The sequence below is a fragment of the Erythrolamprus reginae genome, chromosome 11, assembly GCF_031021105.1.
Source record: "Erythrolamprus reginae isolate rEryReg1 chromosome 11, rEryReg1.hap1, whole genome shotgun sequence".
NCBI classification, from domain to species: Eukaryota; Metazoa; Chordata; class Lepidosauria; order Squamata; family Dipsadidae; genus Erythrolamprus; species Erythrolamprus reginae.
Window position 1 is genome coordinate 999,111 of NC_091960.1, and position 25,890 is coordinate 1,025,000.

A 25,890-nucleotide genomic window follows, 5' to 3' on the forward strand; every position below is an offset into this window, starting at 1 on the left:
GTCCAGATTCAGAAAGGAGCTGGTTTGGAAGTAAAGGTGGAGCTCAACTTACGACCACAATGGAACCCCCCAAATTTCCTTTGCTAAATGAGATGATTGTTAAGCGAGCTTTGTCCCATTATGTGACCTTGGGTGCCCCCAGTGAACTGGGTCTTTCCTATTGCTTTTGCTTGTCGTGCAAGAATGATGGGAGTTATTTCGGAGTAGTTCCCTTATTGGTTCCCTTGCCTGCAGACAGAATCTTGCCAAACTAAAGCAATTATTTGCAATAAGTGTAGATATCTAGGTGGTCCTCGACTTAACAACCATTCAAGTAGTGACTGAAGCTACAATGGTGCTGAAAATAAGGACCGATGGCCGTTTCTCATGTTTATGGCCATTTCAGCATCTCTGTGGTCAAATGATCAAAATTCGGACAAGCCAGATTCACTTAATGACTGTTCTGGGCAGAAATCATGGCTTTAAAGCTTCGTTCAAGCACAACCCCAGTTTCACGTCTCTTCCATAGAACGGCGTTGATTCTCCACACCCCATTTCCCACAACCCTTTGCCTTTAAACTGCCTGGAAGTGACAAGACACCTCAAAGAGGCCAAGGCTGTAAGCTAATACCTTTTCCTCTGTGACTCTTCTCGCCTTTGGAGCATTCTTCTATAGAGAGGGTCAATCCACTGACTTTCCACTCTCATGTCTTCCTCACCCTCTGACTGGGACCACTCGCCCTTTGTCACATCAGCGTCCCCTGGTGGTTCCTCAGGCTCAAGTCACTTTCTCCCTCACTCTCTGCTTCATCTGTCAGCCCCCATGGCCCAGGATATTATTATTATTATTATTATTTATTGGATTTGTATGCTGCCCCTCTCGGCAGACTCGGGGCGACTCACAACAGTGGTAAAACAACACGAACAATCCAATTAATAAAAACAACTAAAAAAAACCTTATTATAAAAACCCAAACATACACACAAACATACCATGCATAACTTGTAGTAGCCTAAGGGGAAAGGATAACTTAACTCCCCCATGCCTGGCGACAAAGGTGGGTCTTAAGTAGTTTGCGAAAGACAAGGAAGGTGGGGGCCGTTCTAATCTCCGGGGGGAGTTGATTCCAGAGGGCCGGGGCCGCCACAGAGAAGGATCTTCCCCTGGGTCCCGCCAAACGACATTGTTTGGTTGACGGGACCCGGAGAAGGCCAACTCTGTGGGACCTAATCGGCCGCTGGGATTCGTGCGGTAGAAGGCGGTGCCCGATGGCCTGGCTCATCCTCAGAATTTGACATAACCTCAGGTGCACAAGGATCACGTCACAACGACTAATTTAACAACTGCAGTGATTCACTTAAACCAGTTTCTTGTGGCAAGAAAGGTCATAAAATTGGGGCAAAACTGCACTTTGTGTCCCACTTAGCAACACAAATTTTGGGCTCAGACATGGTTGGAAGTGGAGGACGGCCTTTCGTTCCTAAGCCATGTGGCCAGGTTTGGGTTGGAGCCGGTCTCAGAGGCTCTCGTGCCTGAATCCGGGATGGTTTTCTGTCCAGCCGAGACGCTCGTCCGGTGAGCGCTCGTGCTGCAGATGGCCGCAGCCTCGGCCAAGAAGGCATTCCAGCGTCTCCCATCCAGAGGGGGGGGGTTGTGCTTTTTATTTATTTTTAATCCTTTGGGGGCCTTTTGGAAGAGAGATCTCAAAAGCTGGAGTTGTTCCAGAACCCCCTTTATAGTGATCTAGCATCTGTAAATAACTAGATCATTTATGGGAGGAAAGAGGCAGCCCCTCCCCCCCGATCCTCAGTGAGAAGGGGATATGGGTTTGCCCTGATGATGTTACCTAGTTTGGCAATGAGATGTCTGAAAGAAAACCAAGCTCGGAGAGCACCAAGGACCTCACAGCTTTCCTCCTCCTCTTTGCAGACTCCTCTCCCTCCTCCCCAAATAAGACATCCTCTGATAATAAGCCCAACTGGTCTTCTGGATGCGTGGCAATTAGGCCACGGGCTTATTTCAGAGTTCAAAAAATTATAGACGACAGGGTCTTATTTTCAGGGAAACACAGCAGCATTGATGATATTACCCAGTTGGCTCACGAAACGTCTGCAAGGAATCCACCCAGCTCAGAGAGCGCCAAGGACCCCCCACCAGTCCTCTTCTTTTTCCTCTACCCAAATCCTACACCCTCCTAGAATTGATGGTGTTCACTAGTTGGGTCATGAAACATCTGCAATAAAACGGGAACATCCAGGACCCTTAATTTCTGCCCTGAGCTACAGATATTATTCTCCAGCCCCACCCCAGCGTGATTTATATCAGGGTGATGCCAGAGTTTTTCAGATTCCAAAATCTGAAGCCCCCCCCCCCAACTAGGAATAAAAGGGCTATTATGGGAGCATGAAAAATAAAATTCCATACCAAGGTAATTTTCTCTGGGTGCTCGTGGGTTCTTTCTCTCTGCAAGGCCTCTTTGGAGCCCCAAAAGGAGGGTTAACAGCTGTGCAAAAATACAGGAAAATGGGGTTCCTTGTCTTCACCAGATACATGGAAGCCTCAGCTTAAGTTTTCTCAAAGGAAACAGAACGTAGAAGAATGCGTGGAAAGTGACTCCTTGGGCCGAGAGAGTCCAGGGTTTTAGTCATGGTAACGGTCGTCAGAATTTTCCTTCCTGGGAAAGAAGGAGTAGAGTCGAATAGCAAGAGGCTGGTGGTGGGTGTGATCTGCAGACAGGCACCCGTGGGAATCCCCTCAGAAGTATTAGGCAGCTCCCACAGGGAAGGGATGGTTTTTTGGGGAAAGATATAATCTTATTTATCTGCGGAAAACGGTATTGGTCTGTAGAGCAATAGGGATTCTCAACTTTGGCCGTTTTAACTCCCAGAATTCCCTAGCCAAGGTTCATTGACTTCAGTATCCATAATTCCCCAATCAGAGTTCGTGGACTTTGAATTCTCTCCTCAGTGTTTGTGGACTTCAACTCCCATAATTCTCTAATCAGAGTTGGTGGACTTCGACTCCCAGAATTCCCTAGCCAAGGTTATTGACTTCAACTCCTATAATTCTGCAGAGGGGGGGAGATGAAGTGGGGGGGTCAAACTGCCTGGCTCCCCTTTGACCCTCACCCCCCCCCCCAGCTCCCGAAGAAACGAGCTCTGCTGCAATAGGCTCCACCGGTTCTGCTTTTCGTGCTGAGTTGTCTTCTTGTGACAATGGGTCACGAGTGAGAAACCTGACCACTCACCCCCACCCAATCTTTCCTTCCCAGGCAGTGCAGCCTGATTCATGGCACTCTCCCCATCCGGTGGCTTCTTCCCCAGAGGCCGAAGAGCAGGAGGCCAGGGGCAGCCAACAAGTGGCCTGGGAACGCCAAGCTTGGGGGTGTCTGGAAGCCTTGGAACTGGGTGCGAAGGAGGCTACGTGCCTCAAGACACTAGACAGCATGAGGGTGGATTAGATTAGAGCCATTAGAGACAAGGGTGAAGCTCTTTCTCTCTCTTTTTTTTTCTTTCGTTCCTTCCTTTCTTCCTTGCTTCCTCTCTTGCTTCCTCTCTTTCTTTCTTTCCCGCGAGACGTATATGGAGGAGGGCAGTCGGCCTTCAGAGCCCAGGCTGCACCCCGAGATTTCTGGGGGCGCAGAGCAGGCCAGCCCTGCCCTCCAACCCCAGCAACGTCTCAGTGACCCCAATGCTGATGACGTTTTCATGTCTTGGGGGCCCCCCAAGGAACTCAAGGCCAGGACCCCCAGCTGCCCCATTTTCTGCCTGTCCGAGGGGCCCTCCAGGTGCAACTTCTCCAGGTGCAACTTCTGCTGACTTCTGCCCCCTCCCGCTGCCCCTCCCCATCCCTCCAGCCCTTAGGGGCCAGCAGGCCTCTTTTGCCCACTGACCCCCCTGAGCTCAGAAATGCCCCAGATCCGAGTTGTTGGGAGGGGGGGAGAGAGACCGAAACAGGGCAGACTTTAGGATCCTGAGGATGCCTGCCTGCCTGCCTGCCCTCCAGCCTGACTGGGCGCACCTGGCTGACCATTGCAGAAGAGCCCAGATGTGTGAAAGGGGCGGAGGACTCGCACAAGGCAAGCTGTGCTCTCTTTTCTCTCCTGCCCGGACCCCCTCAGGACCCCTCTTCCATTGGTGAGTAGGTGCTTGTCCACTCTTCCTTCTTGCAGGCAGAGGGGCTTCCACAAGCCTCTTTCGGGAGCCCTTGCAAAGAGAGGGAGGGGGAGGAGACAGACTGGGGGTCTTCTGGTCTGCTCAAGCAGCAGGAGACCTATGCTAGTGGGGGCGGGTTCCAGCCCTGGAACTTTGAAGACTTGGGGACTTCAACTCCTGGAATTGCTGCCAAGACTAGATATTCTTAAACTCCACACCATTCCAGAGTCCAGAGGGAGTTGGGCGGCTTAAAAATCAATTAAATTGAATTAAAGTGGCTTCCCAGTCTCTTGAAAGGCTCCAGGGAGAGAGCCCTCCCCAACTTCTGGTGGCAAGCCGTTCCACAGGTGAATTGTTCTCACTGCCAGGAGGTTTCTCCTTAATTCCAGGTGGCTTCTCTCCTTTTTTTGTCCTGCTTTGGAGAATAGCTTGACCCCTTCCTCTTCTTTGGGGCAGCCCCTCAGATACTGGACGATGCGATGTCAATCATCCCTCAGCCGTTCACCCTCTGCCTTACTCACCGCAAAGAGTTTGCCCAATAAAACTCCACCCAGCCTTGCCTGGAGATGTTAAAGGGGACATTGCAATGCGAGGGTCTCCTGGCCGTCCTCCCTGGTCAGCATGTTTACTAGGCTTGGTTCTTTTCTTGCAGGTGTGTCATGATTGATTGATTGATTGATTGATTGATTAGATTTCTATCTCTGCAGACTCAGGGTGGCTCCCAACAGAGATAAATGCAAAAATTATCCAAACTAGGTAACATCAGCCATGCTAAAGGAGACTGTATATAAACAGAGGGCAAATTGCACCCCCTTGTAGCACTGATAGTGTTACCTAGTTGGGTTAAGAAATATCTTCAAGAAAACCACCATGCTCACGGTCTTCCTCCTCCTCCTCCTCCTCCTCCTCTCCCATTCCCTTCCAGCATTGATGATGTTACCTACTTGGGTAATGAAACATCTGCAAGAAACAACTTATTTCAGAGGGTACCAAGGAACCCATAGTCCATCTGTGACACACACACCCCGATCCTTGCTATCTGCCACGTTATGGAATGTAGACGTATACACTGCTTCCCAGTACTTTCCAGCCCTCTCGAAGTGGTTTACAGAATCAGCATATTGCCCCCAACAGTCCGAGTCCTTATTTTACGAATCTTGGAAGGATGGAAGGATGGAAGGAAGGAAGGAAGGAAGGAAGGAAGGAAGGAAGGAAGGAAGGTCAATAGCATTTAGAATTATATACCACTTCACAGTGCTTTTTCAGCTTTCTCTAAGCGGTTTGCAGTGTCAGCCTCTTGCCCCTAATAATTTGGGTCCTTATTTTATGAATCTTGGAAGGATGGATGGATGAAGGGAAGGAAAGGAAGGAAAGGAAAGGAAAGAAGGAAGGAAGTAAGGAAGGAGTCAGACAGAGGAAGAGGAAAGAACGAAGGAAGGAAGGAAGGAGTCAGACAGAGGGAGAGGAAAGAAGGAAGGGAGGGAGGGAGGAAGGGCAATAGCATTTAAACTTATATACCGCTTCATGATGCTCTCACAGCCTTCTCTAAGCGGTTTACAGAGTCAGCCTCTTGCTCCCAACAATCTGGGTCCTCACTTGACCCCCCTCGGAAGGACGGAAGGCTGAGTCAATCTTTGAGCCTGGTGAGGTTTGATCTGCCAAACTGCTGGCAGTCAGGGGTCAGCAGACGTAGCTGGCACTCCTGCACTTTGACCAGTGCACCACCAAGGTGGTTTTGTAGATGCTTTGCCGGCTTCTGACCTTCACCGTCTGGGCTGCCTTCAGCCGGAGTTTCCAGCCGGGTGTCACCATCCTCCCAACCTGATTGAAATAAACCAGACCCACAATAAACAAACATGGGAAGGAGAAACAAGATGCTACTGAGATTGAACAAGGGGGGGAGGGGGGCGGAATGCAGGCCAGTTTCCCTGGGACAGGTTGACCTCAGCATTTTCCATCTTTTGGGAAAGGGTTAATTTAGTGACACGTACGGTGGTTAAATTCACATTTTTTTTGGTAGTTTTCGGGGGGTTTATCGTAGTTTAATGGGATTTTTATTATTTTTACTATTTAATATTTGACTTTTATTGTAACATTGGTTTGCATTATTTATTGTTGTAAGCTGCCCCGAGTCCCAGGCGATTGGGCAGCATTTACTGTAGGTCAAATAAATGAAATGAAATGAAATGTTGAAGTGAGTCACTCCATGTCGATGTATCTCAGTCTAAGCCTCCCAGAATTCCTAAGAGCTGGCTGGGGGAGTCTGGGAATTGAAGTCCACACACTTTACAGCAGGGGTCCTCAAACTTTTTACACAGGGGGCCAGTTCATTGTCCCTCGAACTGTTGTAGGGCCGGACCGGACTATTAAAAAAACCTATGAACAAATCCCTATGCACCCTGCACATACCTTGTTTTAAAGTAAAAAACAAAATGGGAACATACTATTGGGGGGGGGGAAGAAATCTGAAATTCATATATGTTTATGTTTTGTTTTTAATTTTCTTTTGTTAAAATCTGATTGGCTATACAAGGTTTTCTTGGTTTATAGAAAAATGTATAAAGAAAGAAGGAAGCACTTTGGCATAATGGTTAATAAGTTAGAAATATAATTGGTGTTGTACTTTTTGAAGGAACATTAAGGAGAGAATTTAATTAAAAGAAAAGTATGTACCTGTGCTCCTGTCACTCACCCGCGGGCCGGATAAATGGCCTCAGAGGGCCACATGCGGCCCACGGGCCGTAGTTTGGGGACAGCTGCTTTACAGTGATGAAGGTTGACCAATTGCATGCAGTCAAATGGTCAATGTATCTCCCCCCCCCCAAGCCAAGATCAGAAGCACGGCTTGCCCGATGCTGGTTTATTCCACCTCTGGACTGCTCCCTGTCTGTCTTTGTCCTTCAAGGGCGGGCGGATCCTGTGCTGCAGATGGGATGCACCTTATCCAGCACGGGGGACCCTGTGGATCCGTCCCCCTCTGAAGACAGGAGGGGGTCAGCGCTGGAGGAGGAAGGGACCAATGGCAGCCAGCAGGAGGAAGAAGAGGAGGAGGAAGCACTTCCACTGTCTGAGGTCCAGAAAGAGTGGATTCGGGAGTCCTGGAACATTCTCCACAAGAACATCGCCAGAGTGGGCATCATCGTCTTTATTGGGTAAGTTTTATGGGTGAAGCGTGCGGTCAGGCGGTAGGGAAAGTGAGTAGAATGCTTGGCTACATAGCTAGAGGTATCACAAGCAGGAAGAAGACCCCTCGACACTTTCACTGTCACTCTCAGGTGCCAGGAATACAGGGTGTCTGCCCCACTCCCCCACCATCTCTGCATCCTCAGAGCCCATAACTATGTGCGCAGGAAATGAGTGACCCATCACAGCACTTTTTCAAAAAGGACGTTTCACTTCTCACCCAAGAAGCTTAGAAACATAGAAACACCGAAGATGGACGGAAAGATCTATCTATCTATCTATCTATCTATCTATCTATCTATCTATCTATCTATCTATCTATCTATCTATCTTATCTATCTATCTATCTATCTATCATCTCTCTATCTATCTATCTATCTATCTAATCTATCTATCTAATCTATCTATCTATCTAATCTATCTATCTAATCTATCTATCTATCTATCTAATCTATCTATCTATCTATCTATCTATCTATCTTATCTATCTTTATCTATCTATCTATCTATCTAATCTATCTATCTATCTTATCTATCTTATCTATCTATCTAATCTATCTATCTAATCTATCTATCTATCTATCTATCTATCTATCTAATCTATCTATCTATCTATCTTATCTATCTTTATCTATCTATCTATCTATCTATCTATCTATCTTTATTTATCTTATCTAATCTATCTACCAATCAATCCATCCATCTATTTGTTATCTATCTATCTATCTATCTATCTATCTATCTATCTATCTATCTATCTATCTATCATCTATCTATCTATACAGTATTTATTTATCTTATCTTATCTAATCTATCTAGCAATCAATCCATCCATCTATTTGTTATCTGTCTGTCTGTCTGTCTGTGTGTATCTAATTTATCTATCTATCTATCTATCTATCTATCTATCTATCTATCTATCTATCTATCTATCTATCTATCTATCATCTTATTTATTGGAGTTGAAGGGGACCTTGCAGGTCATCTAGTCCAACCCCCTGCTCAAGCAGGAAACCCCGCCCTTCTTTTCTCTAGTCTAGGCTTTCCATGCCAAGTTCCTGCAACCTCCCTTCGTACGTCTTGGTTCATAGTCCCCTTATCATTTTTACCATCCCTCCTTCCCTCCCTCCCCTCTTCATGTGTGGGATTCATTCTGCTCCACCCTCCTGTCTCTCTTCCTTGCTAAACTCTAAGCCACCCACGGAGGTCGGCAGTCCAGGGAGGAAATCTCTAAATCTAATTTAATGAAATAAAACACTGTGTGTGTGTGTGTGTCCACTTTGCAAGATGATTCATCCCAAAGTTGCATCTCTGGGGATCTGCAGGCTGCTCCCACACTCCGCAGGCTTCCCAAACAAGGACATTCAACACGCCAGGGGAAACTGAGGACTAGCCCCTGGGCCCCATTGCAGGGAGGCCCTCCAGGTCAACCAGATGCCCCTCCCTCCCTTTGACGCCGAGACCTCCATCTGGGTTCTCTCTTGTGAGAAGTTTTACATTCAGATATATTACATGCAAGTAATTCAATGGCCATAAATTCCACTCGTGATTATACAATATACCAGTGTTTCCCAACCTTGGCAACTTGAAGAGATCTGGACTTCAACTCCCAGGATTCCCCAGCCAGCAAAAGGTTAGGAAACACTGCAATATACAATACAATACAAGTAGAATAGGAATAGAATAGAATTTTTAATACCCATTTGACAGTGGTAAGGGAATTATTTGTTTAGCAGAGTGATGGCGTTCGGGGGAAAAAACTATTCTTGTGTCTAGTTGTCTTGCTGTGTAGTGCTCGTTTTGAAGGTGGGAGTTGAAACAGTTTGTGTCCAGGATGCGAGGGGTCAGTAAATATTTTACCCACCCTCTTTTTGACCCGTGCAGTCTACAGGTCCTCAATGGAAGGCAGGTTGGCAGCAAATGTTTTTTCTGCAGTTCTGATTCTCCTCCAAACTCTGTGTCGGTCCTGTTGGGTTGCAGCACCAAACCAGACAGTGATGGAGGTGCAGATGATAGACTCAATGATTCCTCTGTAGAACTGGATCAGCAGCTCCTTGGGCAGTTTGAGCTTCCTGAGCTGGCGCAGAAAGAACATTCTTTGTTGTGCTTTTTTGATGATGTTTTTGATGTTAGGTGACCATTTTAGGTCTTGAGATATGATAGAACCTAGAAATTGGAAGGTCTCTACTGTTGATACTGTGTTGTCGAGTATTGTGAGAGGTGGAAGGGTGGAAAGGTTTCTCCTAAAGTCTACCACCATTTCTACAGTTTTGAGTGTGTTCAGTTCCAGATTGTTTTGGTCGCCCCACGAGGCTGGATGTTCAACCTCCTGCCTGTATGCGGATTCATCGTTATCTGGAAAGAGGCCAATCACTGTTGTATCATTATCAGGCTCACACCAAGCCGAAAAGCATTTTGTGCCCCAGGAAACAGTTTCACATCTGGAATTGGGGCCTTGGCCGAGTCTCCCAGCGGGATTGATCCATGCTGACTGGCGAAGGAGGGAAGAGTCTTTGCAAAGCTGTTGGCGGGTCAGCGTGGATCAACCCCGGGTGAGACTCTGCAGCGGCCCATTTCCAGATGTTGCGCGGCTCTGCAATCTGTTGGAAAGGGAACCCCTGTTTGCCAAGGGCAAAGGCTGCCATTGCGAGAGAGAGAACGAAGGAAAGGGAGGAATCTGATGACACCCCCCCTTCTACAGCCCCCCTCCCTTTTGCTGGCTGTCTCTTTTATTTTTTATTTTTTCATTTTATTCTTTCCAAAATTGAAATACGAACTTTAAAAGGAAAAAAAAAGAAGAAGAAAGAAGCAAAAATAACATTAAACTATGGATCCAGCTGTTGCCTCCAAATTGGCCTTGGAGGGTCTTCAACGTTGCCCACGGATTCTTCATTCAGTGCCACCGAGACAGAGGGCTGCGTCATAAAGCGAGAACTTCCACATTTATTTATTTATTATTTATTACTTAGATTTGTATGCCGCCCCTCTCCGAAGACTCATACAGTGCAATGCCTCATTTTAACTCTCACTTCGTCATGGCTCTTTCAGCCATGGCCCCTTCGGATTCCAGCCTGCATAGTCATAAGAGCAATTGATCCCTTTAATGTGCCGCTAACCAACTGCCAGCAGCTCTAACTTTTCCAGCAATGACAACTCCCGTCTTCTTTCAGTCCCTGTCTCTCTCCCTTATGCATCTTCAGTGCAGCTTCCTCCCACGAAGAGAGCCACAAATCCACGGAATGGTGGCCCTCCAAAATTAATTGCGTCTTTTAAAGTGCCCACTTCCACTCCATCCCAAGGCTGATCGCATCTCCCACGCTGGAGCAGACAGGGGCAGCCGGGTTCATCTTAAGCCTCTTTTAATGAAACCACAACATTGGGAGAATTTGATCGCAAGGACTGTTTGTTATTTCGTCAAGGCCAAGTGGTTGCAGACAGAAAGCTAAGGAACAGGCAGCACTTCAGCGCATCCTTTTCAACTCCTGACACATGGCTGCTGAGTTGCCTTTGTTTGTTTTCGACGGAGTAGGAACAACAGAGACGAGTTGCTCCAGAGCCATTGCATTTCTGCAGAAAAAAATTCCCATTTAACCTTTTGCACATGAATTATATTAAAAGGCCCACCATCAAAAAAGAGCACAGCAAATAATGTTCTTCCCATGTCAACTCAGAAAGCTCAGCTGGGCCAAAGTGCTGCCGATACTGTTCTAAAATTGAACGGGTCCAAAGACGGGATACAAAAATAGTAGAAGGTCTTAAGCATAAAACCTATCAGGAAAGACTTCATGAACTCCATCTGTCTAGTCTAGAGGACAAAGGGAAAGAGGGGACATGATCGAAACATTTAAATATGTTAACAATGTCATTTGGCGGGACCCAGGGGAAGAGCCTTCTCTGTGGTGGCTCCGACCCTCTGGAACCAGCTCCCCCCAAAGATTAGGATTGCCCCCACCCTCCTTGCCTTTTGCAAACTCCTTTCTTGGGGACCTCACGGGCACTTCAGCCCCCAAGGAGCCCTTGAGTCCTTCCTTCTCATTAGGTGACTGAAGTTGGCAATATATTGGCTGCAGGTGTTGCAGGCTGTCACAAGAGGGAGCTAGAGTTTATAGCTTATTTCTCTGAGTCCCCCTCTCTGTTTCTCTTTGGCTGTTAGGTTTGCTCTGCAATTCTCTGCCCACTCTGTATTGTAGTCATGTACTACAGCTAAACTGTGTTTAAGTTGGATATCTTTGTTTACTGATTATGACAAAGACCTTGATAATATTTGGATGGTTATTCTGACTTATTATGTGCATAACTTTAGACTGTTTATCTGAATACATTATTTCTCAAAGTAAACTTTAATTCAAGTTAGAATATCTGTGTGTGGCTGAGTAGTTAATCACAACTAATCTCAATCTAAACATTTCTGTCTGTGCACAACCTTGGTAAACAAGGATGACCCTGCTTATACATCTACAGTGGCCAAAGTATTTGAGTTGCATCTGGCCTTCTAAAGAGCAGTTGGGGTTGACCTCCTCTAGGACTGACCCTACTAGCTGTCTGCTCTTCCCCAGTAACATATACTGGACAGCTTCTGACCGGAGGGGCTCATCTTCCAGTGTCATATCTTTTTGCCTTTGGGTACTGTCCGTGGGGTCTTCATGGCAAAGGTACTGGAGTGGGTTGCCATTTCTTTCTCCAGTGGATCACATTTTATCAGAGCCCCCTGTTATGACCTTTCATCTTGGGTGGCCCTGCACGGCGTAGCCCAGTGATGGCGAACCTATGACACAGGTACCACAGGTGGCACGTGGAGCTATATCTACTGGCACACGAGCTGTTGCCCTAGCTCAGCTCCAACGTGCATTTGTGTGCCGGCCAGCTGATTTTTGGCTTACACAGAGGGCATTTTTGGCTTCCCAAAAGCCTCCGGGGGGGGGATGAGGGAGGGTGTTTTTACTCCTGGCTCCATGGAAGTTTTTGGAGCCTGGGGAGGGTGAAACACAAGCCTACTGGGTCTGTAGCAGAAGAAGAAGGACTTGTTGCCAATAAGGGAGCAGAGACCACGAGAAGATTGAGGTTCCCAGGTTTATTTGGTGCATGCATCAGGTTCAGAGGATATGAAGGCAATGTCTGAACAACGTGGATTGTTTTTCAGGGCTCTTTATACATTTCCAAAGAAGTACAAAAAACACACAATATCAGCCAATCAGATACTAGTTGCCAACGTTTCCTTATACAGAAAGTAAAGAAAGGGTTATACCATGTAGTAGGTGCAGAATGTGCAACAAGAAGGAACTTGCGGTGCATATGTGGGTTCCTGCATGAAGCTATGTTTCTTGAGAGCAGGTGTCAGGTCTATTTCTGCACCATCAAAGCTTTGTTCCCTTTCCTGAGTACATTTCGTGGTTACGCTTTTAGCGCTACAGCTGCACCTCAACTGGGCACAGAGGAAGCACAAGCGTGAAAGCAGAAACTTTGCCCGATTGTCGGCACTTCGAAAATGTCATGTTTATAGCAGATATATGTAGGACAAAGGTCATATATCAAAAAGAGCATAATCCTGGCAAGAATTGCAGTATAAAATGAAGATACAGATATCAGGGCATAGCCCAGCTTCCTCCGGTCCACCAGAGGTTGGGGTGGGGGAAGCTGTTTTTGCCCTCCCCAGGCATTCAATTATGGGTGTGGGCACTCATGCACACACAATAGTGTGCGCTCACGCTCTTTCGGCACCCCAGAAAAAAAAAGGTCACCTTACCTTTACCCTTAGACTATCTACGGTTGACCTCACCAGGTTCCTAAGAGGTCAATAAGGGGCGTGCATAAGTGCACCAGAGTGCCTACCGTCCCCTGTCCTATAGTCTCTCCTATAGCTCCTATATCTTCTCTTCTATCTCTTCTATCTTTTCTATCCTTTATATCTTTTCTGCTATTCTCTCTAGTTATATTTTACTCCTATATTTTCTCTCCTATACTCTCCTTGATACATTCCACTCATATATGTCCTCTATAACCTTAATTGTGTATTATTGTGTATTGGATAAAACAAATAAATCAATCAATAAAAATAAATAAAAATAAAAGGTTCGCCATGACTGGCATAGCTCAGAGCTTCCTTGGGCCACGCAAGACCCTTCGCAGTGACCCACGGAGGGGACCCCCCAGGGAGCCCTGTCCAGCTAGGGCTGCTGTGGAGCATGTGCTCGTCAGATGGCTTGATTGTGTTGGCATGGCTTTTGTTTGAAGAGAGATTTTAAACATCCTGCGATCAGGATGACAAAGGCCAGCATAAACATTCCTTCCTTCAGGAATTCAAATCCATCAAGGCCAAAGGAGATGCCGTAAAACCAGTGGGGGGACGAGGTGGGGGTGGGGGAGGTGACAGAGCCTCATCAAAGATAAGAGGGGGGGAGAAAAGGGGTTCAAAAGGGGGGGAGGGCTTATCTGATCTGGGAGAAAAGAGAGAGGAGGAAGAAGAGCTGCAGAACAAGCCATTTATTTTACTTATTTCATTTATTAATTTGAATTATTATTATTATTATTATTATTATTATTATTATTATTATTATTATTATTTACAGTATATAAATGCTAGTGGCTGATGGCCATTTTTCACAGTTCTGACCTTTGCAGCCTCCCCGTGGCCACGTAATCGAAATTCAGATGTTTGGCTGCTGATTCATATTTATGACCGTAACCCGGGACGACGACGCAATTCCTCTTTTTCCAACTCCTGACAAGAAAAGTCAAGATTCACTTAACGGCCACGTGACTAACTGAACCACTGCAGGGATCCACTTAACGTGACAGGAAAGGTTACAAAATGGGGGCAAAACATACTCAACAACTGTCTCGTTTAGCGACTGAGATTTTGGGTTCAATTGTGATGCTAAGTCGAGGATTTCCTGTAGATCTAAGACTGATTGTTGCAAGTATGGTTTTATAATACATGTGGTTTTAGTGATATTTTTGAATTGGCTTTTTACGTATATTGTATTTATACCTGTTGATAGCCGCCCAGAGCTCGTTTGGAGTGAGCAGCATATAAATGCAAGAAATAAATCTTTTCCCTGCCCACTTCACCTTTACAACCCTAGAAACTGGGGAGGGTCCCTTGCCAGATGTTTGCCAGGCCCCTTCTCCTTCTGGGGGCTGAGGGGTCTCTTATCTGACCACCGCCTGGACTGCAGCTCCTTCTCTTCTTCCTCCGGTCTTTCGGGGACCTCGCAGTCCATTACAGGGTGGAGGAAGAAGCACACACACACACACACCACTTCCCCAAAGACCCCCCCCCCAAGGACTGTCTCCTGTCTCCCCCCCAGGCTCTTTGAAACCCACCCGGAATGCAAAGACGTCTTCTTCCTCTTCCGCGATGTGGACGATCTGCAGCAGCTGAAGATGAGCAAGGAACTGCAAGCGCACGGCCTCAGGTGGGTCTTCTTTGGGCCAGGTTTCTGGGTCTCCTCCATCCAAACAGCAGGGCCACCTGGACGGAGAGTCCATCGTCCCCTTTAGAAAAGATTTTCAGTGCAATGCTTGGATCCTTCGTTGTGGGCAACACAACAAAGGAATAAGGAGAATTTTCCTTTTTTTTAAAAAGTCTTTATCAGAAGTGCAAACAACAACTAACAAAAAACAAACATAACACTAAATATGTGTAGCAGAACAAAACAAAATACACAAAAAGAGAAAAAACACACCCATAAATAATCCTTCGAGCCTATCTAGACCCGTGTGTCTCAAAATTGGCAGCTTGAAGAGGGGTGGACTCTGGGAGTTGAAGTCCATCCCTCTTTTTTTATTATTTATTTACAAAAAAAAATTTATTTTATTTATAAACATCCATACACAAAACATTGTAAAAACCTTGGACGGTGTGTGGCAGTCCTGTTTCTTATTTTCTATAATGATTTTTCCTTATAAGAAAACCTTTTTGAAGAACTCACCCCTCTTCAAGCTGCCAAGACCGGTCCAAGCGCAGACAGGATGACCTCACTGCTTTGGGGGGCTCCAGGTCCCCCTCCTCCAGCCATTCCCACCCCACTGACTCTCTAGGGAGCCCTGGGTGGGAAGAGAGAGCTGCTTCCCTTTTCTTTCCTAGACCTTCCCCAGAATTTGGAGAATCGCGTCATCTTCCTTCTTGCGAAAGCCTGGATTCGAATTTCCGCCCTGCCCAGAACTCTGCTATGAATCACTGATAGATCTCCAAGAAGTGGGGGCCTCCACCAAAAGAGGCACACCGTTCCTCTGAGTTTATTATTTACTTATTTATTTATCTAATTTACTGTATTTTTCGGTGTATAAGACGCACCTTAGTTTTTTGGGCAGAAAATAGGGAAAAGAATCTGCTTACCGGGTATTTGTCTGGCTAGCGTCCTTTGTCTGGTCAGCTTCAGCACATTATTTTATCCCCTGATTAAGGGCTTTAAAAAAACTTTATTTGGAAAGAGTAACAATGAAAGAGCTTGCAAGCTGGTAAGAGTTGAGAACATCATTAGCACCTGGAAAGAAACATTTGGAGCAAGGTAGCAGGGCTTTGTAGGTCATAACCAGCACTTTGAATGGGCAACCAGTGCAGCTCATGGAGTGTTGTTGAAATGTGGGCAGATCTTGGGAGCCTCACAATAGCTGTATTTTGCACAATTTGGAGTCTCCGAACACTCTTCAGAGGCAGCCCCACGTAGAGACCATTGCAGTAATCGAACCTCGAGGCGGTAAGGGCGTAAGTGACCGTGAGAAGTAACTCCCTGTCCAGATAGTTGAATGTTATTTCAACTACATATCTCTCAGTTCCATACAAACTCCCCTTCCTAGTTTCCCCAAGCCCTCAATGTGGCAGGTTTGAAGATCCAAGGCCCCCGGTGGCTTCCAGGTCTAACAGAGGTCTCCTCTCTTCTCTCTAGAGTGATGTCCTTCATTGAGAAGAGCGTGGCCCGATTGGATCAAGAAGACAAGTTGGAGGGTCTGGCCTTTGAGCTGGGAAAGAACCACTTCCATTATAAAGCTCCCCCCAACTACTACGAGGTGAGACCCACTTGCTCAGCCAACTCTCGGCAGGAAATTGAACAGTTCTATTTTTATATATACACAAAAACTTTTATTATATACTGACAAAAACAAACATAAACAAAATATTATAAACACATTGGATGAGGGGTGGCAGTCCTGTTTCGTATAATGATATTTCTATATTACCATCATTTAATATTTCTAATACTATGTACATTTTTTAAATATAGGTCTTACATCGGTATCTCTTTTATTCCTATATTCAACCAATCCTCTTCTCTCCCCCCCCCCTGTTATTTAAGTTAGTTGGCTATTGAAAGGGTTGTCTTTATTTTGTTTTCTATTTTTCCCAACTTTCTAACCAAAGTTCACAGTTCTATTTACCGAAAAGCCAATGAGTAGGAATCTTCTCAACTAAGGGTTAGCACCAGCTAGGAATTAGATGCAAGTCTAATTTTGAAGGGGTCCAAAGACGGGCTACAAGAATGGTGGAAGGTCTTAAGCATAAAACCTATCGGAAAGACTTAATGAACTCAACCTGTAGAGTCTGGAGGACAGAAGGAAAAGGGGGGACATGATCGAAACATTTAAATATGTTAAAGGGTTAAATAAGGTCCAGGAGGGAAGTGTTTTTAATAGGAAAGTGAACACAAGAAAAAGGAGACACAATCTGAAGTTAGTTGGGGGAAAGATCAAAAGCAACATGAGAAAATATTATTTCACTGAAAGAGTAGTAGATCCTTGGAGCAAACTCCCAGCAGATGTGGTAGATAAATCCACAGTCACTGAATTTAAACATGCCTGGGATAAACACAGATCCATCCTAAGATAAAATACAGGAAATAGTATAAGGGCAGATGAGATGGACCATGAGGTCTTTTTCTGCCGTCAGACTTCTATGTTTCTAAGTTCTCTGAATTCAAGGGAAGTTGGGCTTAGTTCACTTGTGGCTCTGTAGGGATTCTAGACCGATTCCTCTTTTAACTCCATCGCCAGGTTCTTCCTCTCCTTGTCCCACATAAGGAAGGGCAGCAATATCCCCTTGTGATTAGTGTTGTTGCTTTTCTCAATGCTTGGTTGGTCTCCTGCCAACATCGCCTGGTTCCAATAATGCAGGTGGGGTGTCTCCGTTGAAACATGCCCATGTGTTGCTTTTTGGTTTCTTTACATTTTTATTTTCTTTTGCCTGATTGGTCTTGCTAAGAAAGAAAGAAAGAATTGCAGCACAAAACCCTGGGAAAATGAAACACGGCCAAGCCTAAACCCTTGTAAAATTCATGGCGTGAGGCGAGGGAATTGCACCATAAAATGTGATCTTTTTTTCTCAGCGTAGAACCACGTCTGTGTCTCGTAAAATGTCTGGGGCCTGCAACACATATATTTCAAAGCAATAAAAGTTGCTAGTAATTCACAGCAGGTTATTCACTTCGCTGTCTTCCTTTCCCAAAATTACCGTTGTTTCTTTAGCTTTATGTATATATATGTATATATATCTCTATTTTCTCTTCCTCAGTACATTGGAATTCAGTTCATGCAGGCAGTTCAGCCAATTCTCAAAGAAGATTGGACTCTGGAAGTGGAGACGGCCTGGGAGGTAAGGAGACTTTGGAAGGGAAGCAGGGACTAAGACCAGACAAACCCTCAAGCAGAAAGTATCCGAAATACCAAGGAGAAAAACGTCTTCCCTCAAAACTGGCAGAGCCAGTGACTGTATATAAACAGGACACAACCACACACACACACACACATTCACTGATGACTTTAAAGCATCTTAAAGCCTAACTAGAAGCAACTAAGTTCAGAGAACACCAAGAATTAATTATGGTCATCAGTCCAGGGCTGCCTGAATTACTCTGAGAGTTATAAAAAAAATTGCCTTCTCTTTGACCTCCCCCCTGTCCCCAAGGGTCTCTTCAGATACCTGGCAGCTGTGATGCGCAGGGGGTTCCACAAGGAAGGGAAGAGGCTGGGGGCCGGCCCCCTGCTTCCCCCCCAGACAGCTGACGTGGAGTCCGCTCCAGACCAACTCTGAAGGAGGTGTCACTCCTGGAAGCAGCTCGACGTTGAAGGACCTCCTCGGACTTCCTGCTAGGAGACCCTGACGACGGCCGAGGAAGTGTCCTTTTGTGACGAGTTTTCATTTCCGCTTTGTGGTCCTTGCAGAGCCCCTGTTCCACCCGTCTGGGGGTTCAATCCCTCAGCCCCACACCTGAAGCCCCGAGCGTGTCCCCCAACACAAGAAGACCAAGCGTGATGTTGTGTAGACCTTGGGGAGGTTTTGGACCGAAGCCACCTTGTGTCCCACTAAAACATCTCTGGGTCTCCGTAGAATTTGCCTTGTTCTTGCCCCCCCTTGCTATCTTTCACATATACCAGTGATGTCCACAGGTGGCACGCAAAGCCAAAAATCCGCTGGCTGGCACATATATGCACGTTGGAGCTGAACTATGGCAATAGCTCGTGTGCCAGCAGATATGGCTCCTCATGCCACCTGTGACACCCACGCCATAGGTTCACCATCACTGCCCTAGAAAAAGCAACCAAGAGGATTAGGAGCATGGAGGCTAAAACATACGAAGAAGGGTTGCAGGAATTAGTTTAAGAAGAAGAAGGACCAGGGGTGACTTGGTAGCATCCTTCCACTATCTTAAGGGGCTTCCACAGGGAAGAGGCGGGGGTGGGGTGGGGTCCTACCTGTTCTCCAAAGGTCAAGAAACAAGGGATGGAAACACATCAAGGAGAGAAGCAATCTGGGACTGAGGAGGAATTTCCCAACAGTGAGAACAATTGAATCCGTGGAACAGCTTGCCACCAGAAGTTGTGAATGCTCCAACACTGGAAGTTTTGAAGAAGAAGAAGCTTGGGACAGCCGTGTGTGTGGAAGGGTAGAGGACCTCCAGCCCGAGCGAGGGGTTGGACTAGAAGACCTCCAGGGTCCCTTCCAGCTCTGTTATTCTTTCCACCGTTTCTTTCTTTCTTTCTTTCTTTCTTTCTTTCTTTCTTTCCTTCCTTTCTCACGCAGCCTCTGCCTGGTTCTCGGGAGCTGATAACCGCTCTTTGATTCTCTTCTCTTCTTTGTACCTTTTATTACCTGGCTGTCACTCACACACGCAGAGCACTTTTTTATCCTGTGAGGCCAATAATTAGTTTTGCCTTTGAAGGCCACTGTGTTTCCTCCGGTGTGATTTGTTCTCAGCGCCGCCTCTGATCCTGCTTCCTTTCAGAACTCCGCTTTGATGTTCTCTGCAAAGCAGCCACATTGACGTGGTCAGATTAAGGGTTGGCTGTCAATTCTTTCATCCTCTCTTGCCTTCAGAACGACTGGGGAGCCTCTCTCTCTTACTGCAACCCCAAAACACATTACAGGTAGTCCTCGACATACAACAGTTCACTTACTGGCCATTCAAAGATAACAACAGCACTGAAAAAAAGTGATTTATTGCCCCTTTTTCACGCCCACAAACGCTTGGCAATGGATTCCTATTTGTGATGGTGATCCACTTTTGTGACCTTCTTATGAGCAAAGTCAATGGGGGAAGAGAGATTCCACTTAATGACCGTGTTACTAGCTTGACAACTGTGGTTCTTGAGACTGTGATTCACTAAAAACAACTGTGGCCAGAAAGGTCAAAATAATGAAGCGAAACTCAGCCACAGAAATGTTGGGCTCAATTATGGTTGTAACTCAAGGATGATCTATATCTAAGAACACAAAATATTTGTAAACATTTGTCTGTTGTATACTCCTATGCCTTGGGTAAAAAAAATCTATGTAGGTGCTTGCTCTTTAATCGAGTGGCAATCTAAAAATAGGCAGCCAAAATTAAAATGTAGCCTATGTGGCATCTTCGACCCCATAACTATTCGCTCCCAAATCTTGCTGCTTCCCACGTTGTGAAATTTGGTGTAACGGAAGCTCTGGTGTACGGAAGGGCCCCAATCCTTGTTCCTTATCACAATTCAGCTAGTGACCAACACAGATTCCACCGTATGTCCTTCGAGCACAACTCCACGCTTCTTAGACAAACACAACCTCGGCTGTTTTGGCTCTCCCCGAGCAGCTTTCCAATAGGGAATTGTTTTATTCATACTTTTCTTTGACTTTATCGGGTCTACAAATGTATTTTTTGGCTGTGATTCTTTTCTTGGTTGTCATTTGTTTCAGTTATAAATGAATATCCAAAACAGTGTTTCTCAACCTTGGCAGCTTGAAGATGTTCAAGCTATGACTATCCACTGACTATCACTGAGCGTTTTATCTTATGATTCTTGATTAATGTATTTTATTTTTCTTTATGTTCACTGAGAGCATAGGCAGCAAGACAAATTCCTTGTGTGTCCAGTCACACTTAGGCATAAAAAAATTCTATTCCATTCTATTGCCGTCAGGCATGGGGAAACTAAACATCTCCCCCTGGGCACGTTGAATTTATACATGGCATGCTTGTGTGTGTGTATGTTAGTATATGGGTTTTTCTAAATTTTTAAATATTTTAATTAATTGGATTATGTATTGGATTGTTTTTCACTTGTTGTGAGCCGCCCCGAGTCTTTGGAGAGGGGCGGCATACAAATCCAAATAATAATAAAAATAATAATAATAATAATTAATAAATAAAATAAAACAAAAATGGTGGAAGGTCTTAAGCACAAAACCTATCAGGAAAGACTTCACGAACTCCGTCTGTCTAGTCTGGAGGACAGAAGGGAAAGGGGGGACATGATAGAAACATTTAAAGGGTTAAATAAGGTCCAGGAGGGAAGTGTTTTTAATAGGAAAGTGAACACAAGAACAAGGGGGCACAATCTGAGGTCAGTTGGGGGAAAGATCAGAAGCAACAAGAGAAAATATTATTTTACTGAAAGAGTAGTAGATGCTTGGAAACAAACTCCCAGCAGACGTGGTTGGTCAATCCACAGTCACTGAATTGAAACTTGCCTGGGAGAAACATAAATCCATCCTAAGATAAAACGCAGGAAATAGTATAAGGGCAGACGAGATGGGGTCTTTTTCTGCCATCAATCTTCTATGCTTCTATGTTTCTATTCTATTCTATTCTTATTCTATTCCTATTCTATTCTATTCTCTATTCTATTTTATTCTATTCTCTATTCTTATTCTATTCTATTCTGTGTGAACTTCGACTCCCAGAATTCCCTAGGCAGCTGGGGAATTGTGGGAGTTGAAATCCACACAACTTCAAGCTGCCAAGATTGAGAAACACTGACCTAAATAAAAAACCCTATTGCAACACATAGCTCTGTTTTTCCTTTTGTTTCATAATCTTATATTTGAGATAGGAAAAAGAACGGAAGAACAAAAAAAGGAGAGGCAGCTAATTAAAATAGTTCTGGTTCAGAATTAGCCCGTTGGGGCCGAGAGAATGGTGCATTCCACTTCTGGATCTGTTTATCAAGTCGGTGGCCTTTTTCCTTGGAAACAACCAACCCCACACCCCTGCCCTAATATCCTGAAAGAGTTCCCTGCATTTATAGCTGGAATCTTGGTCTATCCTAACCTGGCACATACAAAGGATGTCCAGTTTACTCGTGAACAATCTATAAATCATTTTCCCAATCTTGGCCATCTTAAGAGGTCTGGACTCCGAGCATTGCCTTTGCCAGCATGCCTGATGAATTGATGCCTGGGGAATCCTTAAGCACCACATACCTGTTCGAATGGCCAAGAAACCCAGTTTTAAATTATCTGGCTTTGCCTTTCTGTTTGTGGAAACGTAGCCCACGTGGTTCATTCAATAATCTGGAGACATCAGATGCCAAACCTGGTGTGGGAAGTTTTATGTCCAAATACAGTGGTACCTCGACTTAAGAACCTTTCTAGATAAGAACTGGGTGTTCAAGATTTTTTTGCCTCTTCTTAAGAACTATTTTCTACTTAAGAACCCGAGCCCAGAAAAATTTCCCAGGAAATTTGAGAGCGGCACGAAGGCCCAGCCAGTTTCCTGCCCTTCCCCCTTTAATCCCGGCCATCTCGGGCTTTTCTGGGCTGCCAGAGGAGCCTTTCGGTGGCGCTTAAGGAGGCTTTGGCAGCCCAGAGCGAACGAAGCATTTTCCTTTCTCTTGGCGCTTGGAGAGGGAATAAACCTCTGCCAGCGCCCAGAGAAAATAAATGCTCCCTGGGCAGCAACTGTCCTCCTCCTCTTCCTCCTCTTCCTCCTCCCACCCAAATTCCGAGCTTTTATTTCTTTCCTAATGGGTTTGCACGCATTATTTGCTTTTACATTGATCCCTATGAGAAAAAATGCTTCTGCTTACAAACTTTTCTACTTAAGAACCTGGTCACGGAACGAATTAAATTCTTAAGTAGAGGCACCACTGTATATATTTATTCTTTGCACTGTTTCCATCTTCCCTTAAACATTAGCATAATCTGCAATGGATTGAGAATCAGCTAGCTCAGTGTTTCCCAACCTTGGCAACTTGAAGATATCTGGACTTCAACTCCCAGAATTCCCCACCCAGCATTCGCTGGCTGCGGAATTCTGGGAGTTGAAGTCCAAATATCTTCAAGTTGCCAAGATTGGGAAACACTGCGCTAGATTAATCAAATCAAAATAGCAAATGGGGGTGGGGTGGACATCTTTTACTCAAAGTCGCTTGCATCACAAAATAGGTTATTCAGAATTAATCCACATATCAAAGGAGAAGGCTGGTCTTACCCTGGCCTTTGACATAATGATCCCAGGATGTTTAAACTCTCTTCAAACAAAAGTCATGCCAACACCATCTGGAAAAGCCATCTGAAAACCACGTGTTCAACCGCAGCGCAAATCCAACCAAGCTGGGAGGGGCTCCCTGGGGGCTGAAGGGCCAGTGAGGTCCCCAAGAAAGTTCAAGATCACTGGGCCCTACAATCTGCTGACCCTTTGCTTTGTTATTTTCTGAGGCCAGGTGGAGGCACCTCCAAGATTTATATCTAAATATATATATTTATTCTTTGCACTCTTTCCAATGGACTGAGAACCAGCTAGAAAATTGGGATGAGCTTTTGGGTGTGGGGCAGGGTTGTGAGCTTTCAACTGGATGGGGAAACCCTGGAAGCTTTCAGACTCAGGTCTCCCCAGATGTGCCCGCATGACGTGACATCTCTAGTAAATTGGAACTTTGAGGTTTCAGATCCTCAGGGTTTTATTTCATTGGGGGGTGATTCCTGGAACCCTGACTCTGCTGACTTGAAAATGACTTTTGCTGACTTGAAATGTTGTCCGACAAACCCATTGGCAGGAAGAGATATGAGTGTATTATACCGGCTGCGTTGGCAGCTGTCAACCCTTTCTTGGGACAGCCAGCAAATATTTGGAAATGTCCTCTGGTTTTAATTCTGCACATCACAGAGACAGAGGGGGGGGGGGATGAAAGCCTGCCTCATCCTGGGTGTAGAACATGGTTAGTGTGTTTTAAGGTTGGTCACAATTCTGACAACGCTGAGGCACAACTGCACAGAGGTCGAAGGAACCTCGGAGGAGGTCTGGAGGTCTTGGCCAGCCAGGGAAAGAGAGAAGGTCAGCAACTTTGGGGATTATACAATGCCTGGGACCCTTGCTTCCGGTGGTCCCTAAAATCCATCCATCAGCACCAAAAAGTGTGATTTCCTCGCAGGATCCCTGTTGTCCTCACAAAGACCAGAGCCTTCGGAACAGAGGTACTTTGGGCTGGGCTTGGAAAGAGGTGCTGGGTCAATGAACCAGGAGAACTGCCTGCCACCAGAAGATGTGGGTGCTCCATCTCTGGAGATCTTTAAGAAGAGACTGGACAGCCATCTGTTTGAAATCTAGCTTTACTAGATAAGGGGTCAAAGCAACGGAAACTGCAGTTTAATGTTTCCAAATGTAAAATAAGGCACTTGGGGAAAAGGAATCCTCAATCTGAGTCTTGTATTGGTAGTTCTGTGTTAGCAAATACTTCAGAAGAGAAGGATTTAGGGGTAGTGATTTCTGACAGTCTCAAAATGGGTGAACAGTGCAGTCAGGCAGTAGGGAAAGCGAGTAGGATGCTTGGCTGTATAGCTAGAGGTATAACAAGCAGGAAGAGGGAGATTTTGATCCCGCTGTATAGAGCGCTGGTGAGACCCCATTTGGAATACTGTGTCCAGTTCTGGAGACCTCACCTACAAAAAGATATTGATAAAATTGAATAGGTCCAAAGACGGGCAACAAAAAATGGTGGAAAGTCCTAAGCATCAAACTGATCAGGAAAGACTTCATGAACTCCATCTGTCTAGTCTGGAGGATGGAGGGGAAAAGGGGACACACGATAGAAGCATTTCAATATCCAAAAGGGTTAAATAAGGTTCAGGAGGGGATTGTTTTTCATAGGAAAGTGAATTGCATAAAGGGTCACCAGATGAAACTACATTATAAAGTGTGGGTCTACTCCCAGCTGAAGTCCATTCAATCTTACGGCTTTGCTGGCTGGGAGTTCAAGTCCACACGTCTTCCACTAGTATCGTTTGGAGACCCTCCCACTTTATAATGTGGGTTGATCTGGTCACCCCTTAGATAGGAATCCTGGAAGATGAAGTCCACGTGTCTTCTACATGATCTAAGCCTGTCCACTTCCCTTGCCCTTTGCTGAAGAAGAATCTGTGGACAGGAAGACCAGCCAAGCGCACCAGTATGTGGTGGTTCCTTAATAAGTCTTGCGGTCATCACATGGGCCTGCTGGCAAGTAATCAATCTTGAGAGATTCCTGACCTCTTGGCAATTCAATGAATTGGCCTGAGAAAGAAAGAGGCCAGCCCGAAGGGATTCAAACCAATTTTTATTCTATTTTTTTTGCAGGAAAAGGCTGCAGTTTCAGGCTTGGGAAGGTGGGACAACTGATGCCACTCCTTCTCAATCGTGTCGGTCAGCTGGAAAATTTGGGAGTGGGTCTCAAAGATCCTGGGAGCTCTCCCTAGAAGGATTCTGCAAGTGCCCCAACTTGGCTGCTCCAAAGATTCTCAGAAGAACTTTTCTGGAAGGTGGGTGGACGTTTTTTGGGGGGGAGGCAAGGAAAAATGAAGACGGGACGGACCCTGGGTCCTGGGTGTCCAGATGGCCCCTTTGGGTGGAGGGATGTATGGAGGGAGGACTTGGGGTCGTTATTGCCGGAAATGCTTCCTTTAGAAAGCTCCGACTCTCTCTCACACACACACACACCTGCTTCTTCCATCTAAAGTTTTGCAAGGAAGGAAAAAGCATTTTTGAAAGAAAGGAAGAAAAACGTGCAGAGGGAGAGGAAGAATGCAAATTTATTGCAACTGTCTCAATGGGTCAAGGGGAGAAAAAGTTGAAATGGGGAAAGATGGTGGCAGCTGTTGTAAAACACACATTGTTTTCCCAGTCCAGGGTGCCCTCGGCGCACTGCCGGTCAATCCCCTGTCATCCAGTGTAAAAACAGAGCTGGAGTTTTGTGGATGGAACTTCAGCAGACACCAGAAGCAATTCACTGGAGAAACAGGGTATTAGTCAGGGAGATCTGAAAATGAAGGGAAATGTGATATTTCTTTCTTTCTTTAGAAGATTTATATGGCCACCCACTCACTCTGGGCAGCTTGTGTCTCTGGAGATTGTCAAT

At 45.6% G+C, this 25,890-nt stretch overlaps 1 protein-coding gene and 1 long non-coding RNA gene across 2 annotated transcripts; one reads left to right on the top strand and one right to left on the bottom strand.

Moving 5' to 3' along the window:
• The first annotated feature begins 4,008 nt into the window (after positions 1 to 4,008).
• On the top strand, positions 4,009 to 20,168 carry LOC139173967 (neuroglobin-like). The gene is made up of 6 exons (XM_070763941.1): positions 4,009 to 4,116; positions 7,040 to 7,286; positions 14,625 to 14,732; positions 16,206 to 16,326; positions 17,825 to 17,905; positions 18,218 to 20,168. The coding sequence occupies exons 2-6, from the start codon at positions 7,063 to 7,065 to the stop codon at positions 18,341 to 18,343; spliced, it is 660 nt and encodes a 219-aa protein (XP_070620042.1). The 5' UTR covers positions 4,009 to 4,116; positions 7,040 to 7,062; the 3' UTR covers positions 18,344 to 20,168.
• Positions 12,387 to 15,356, bottom strand: LOC139173968 (uncharacterized). The gene is made up of 3 exons (XR_011560277.1): positions 15,249 to 15,356; positions 14,641 to 14,811; positions 12,387 to 14,035 (listed from the first exon to the last, which is right to left on the bottom strand). It is a non-coding gene; the product is annotated as an uncharacterized lncRNA (long non-coding RNA).
• Positions 20,169 to 25,890: the final 5,722 nt, after the last annotated feature.

What these genes read in the sequence shown, in the direction of transcription:
- LOC139173967 (XM_070763941.1), top strand. Translation starts at nt 7,063, where the DNA reads ATGGGATGCACCTTATCCAGCACGGGGGACCCTGTGGATCCGTCCCCC. An exon ending in GGCATCATCGTCTTTATTGG is followed by an intron (nt 7,287 to 14,624) that starts GTAAGTTTTATG and finishes TCTCCCCCCCAG; the next exon opens with GCTCTTTGAAACCCACCCGG. An exon ending in AAGTGGAGACGGCCTGGGAG is followed by an intron (nt 17,906 to 18,217) that starts GTAAGGAGACTT and finishes CCTGTCCCCAAG; the next exon opens with GGTCTCTTCAGATACCTGGC.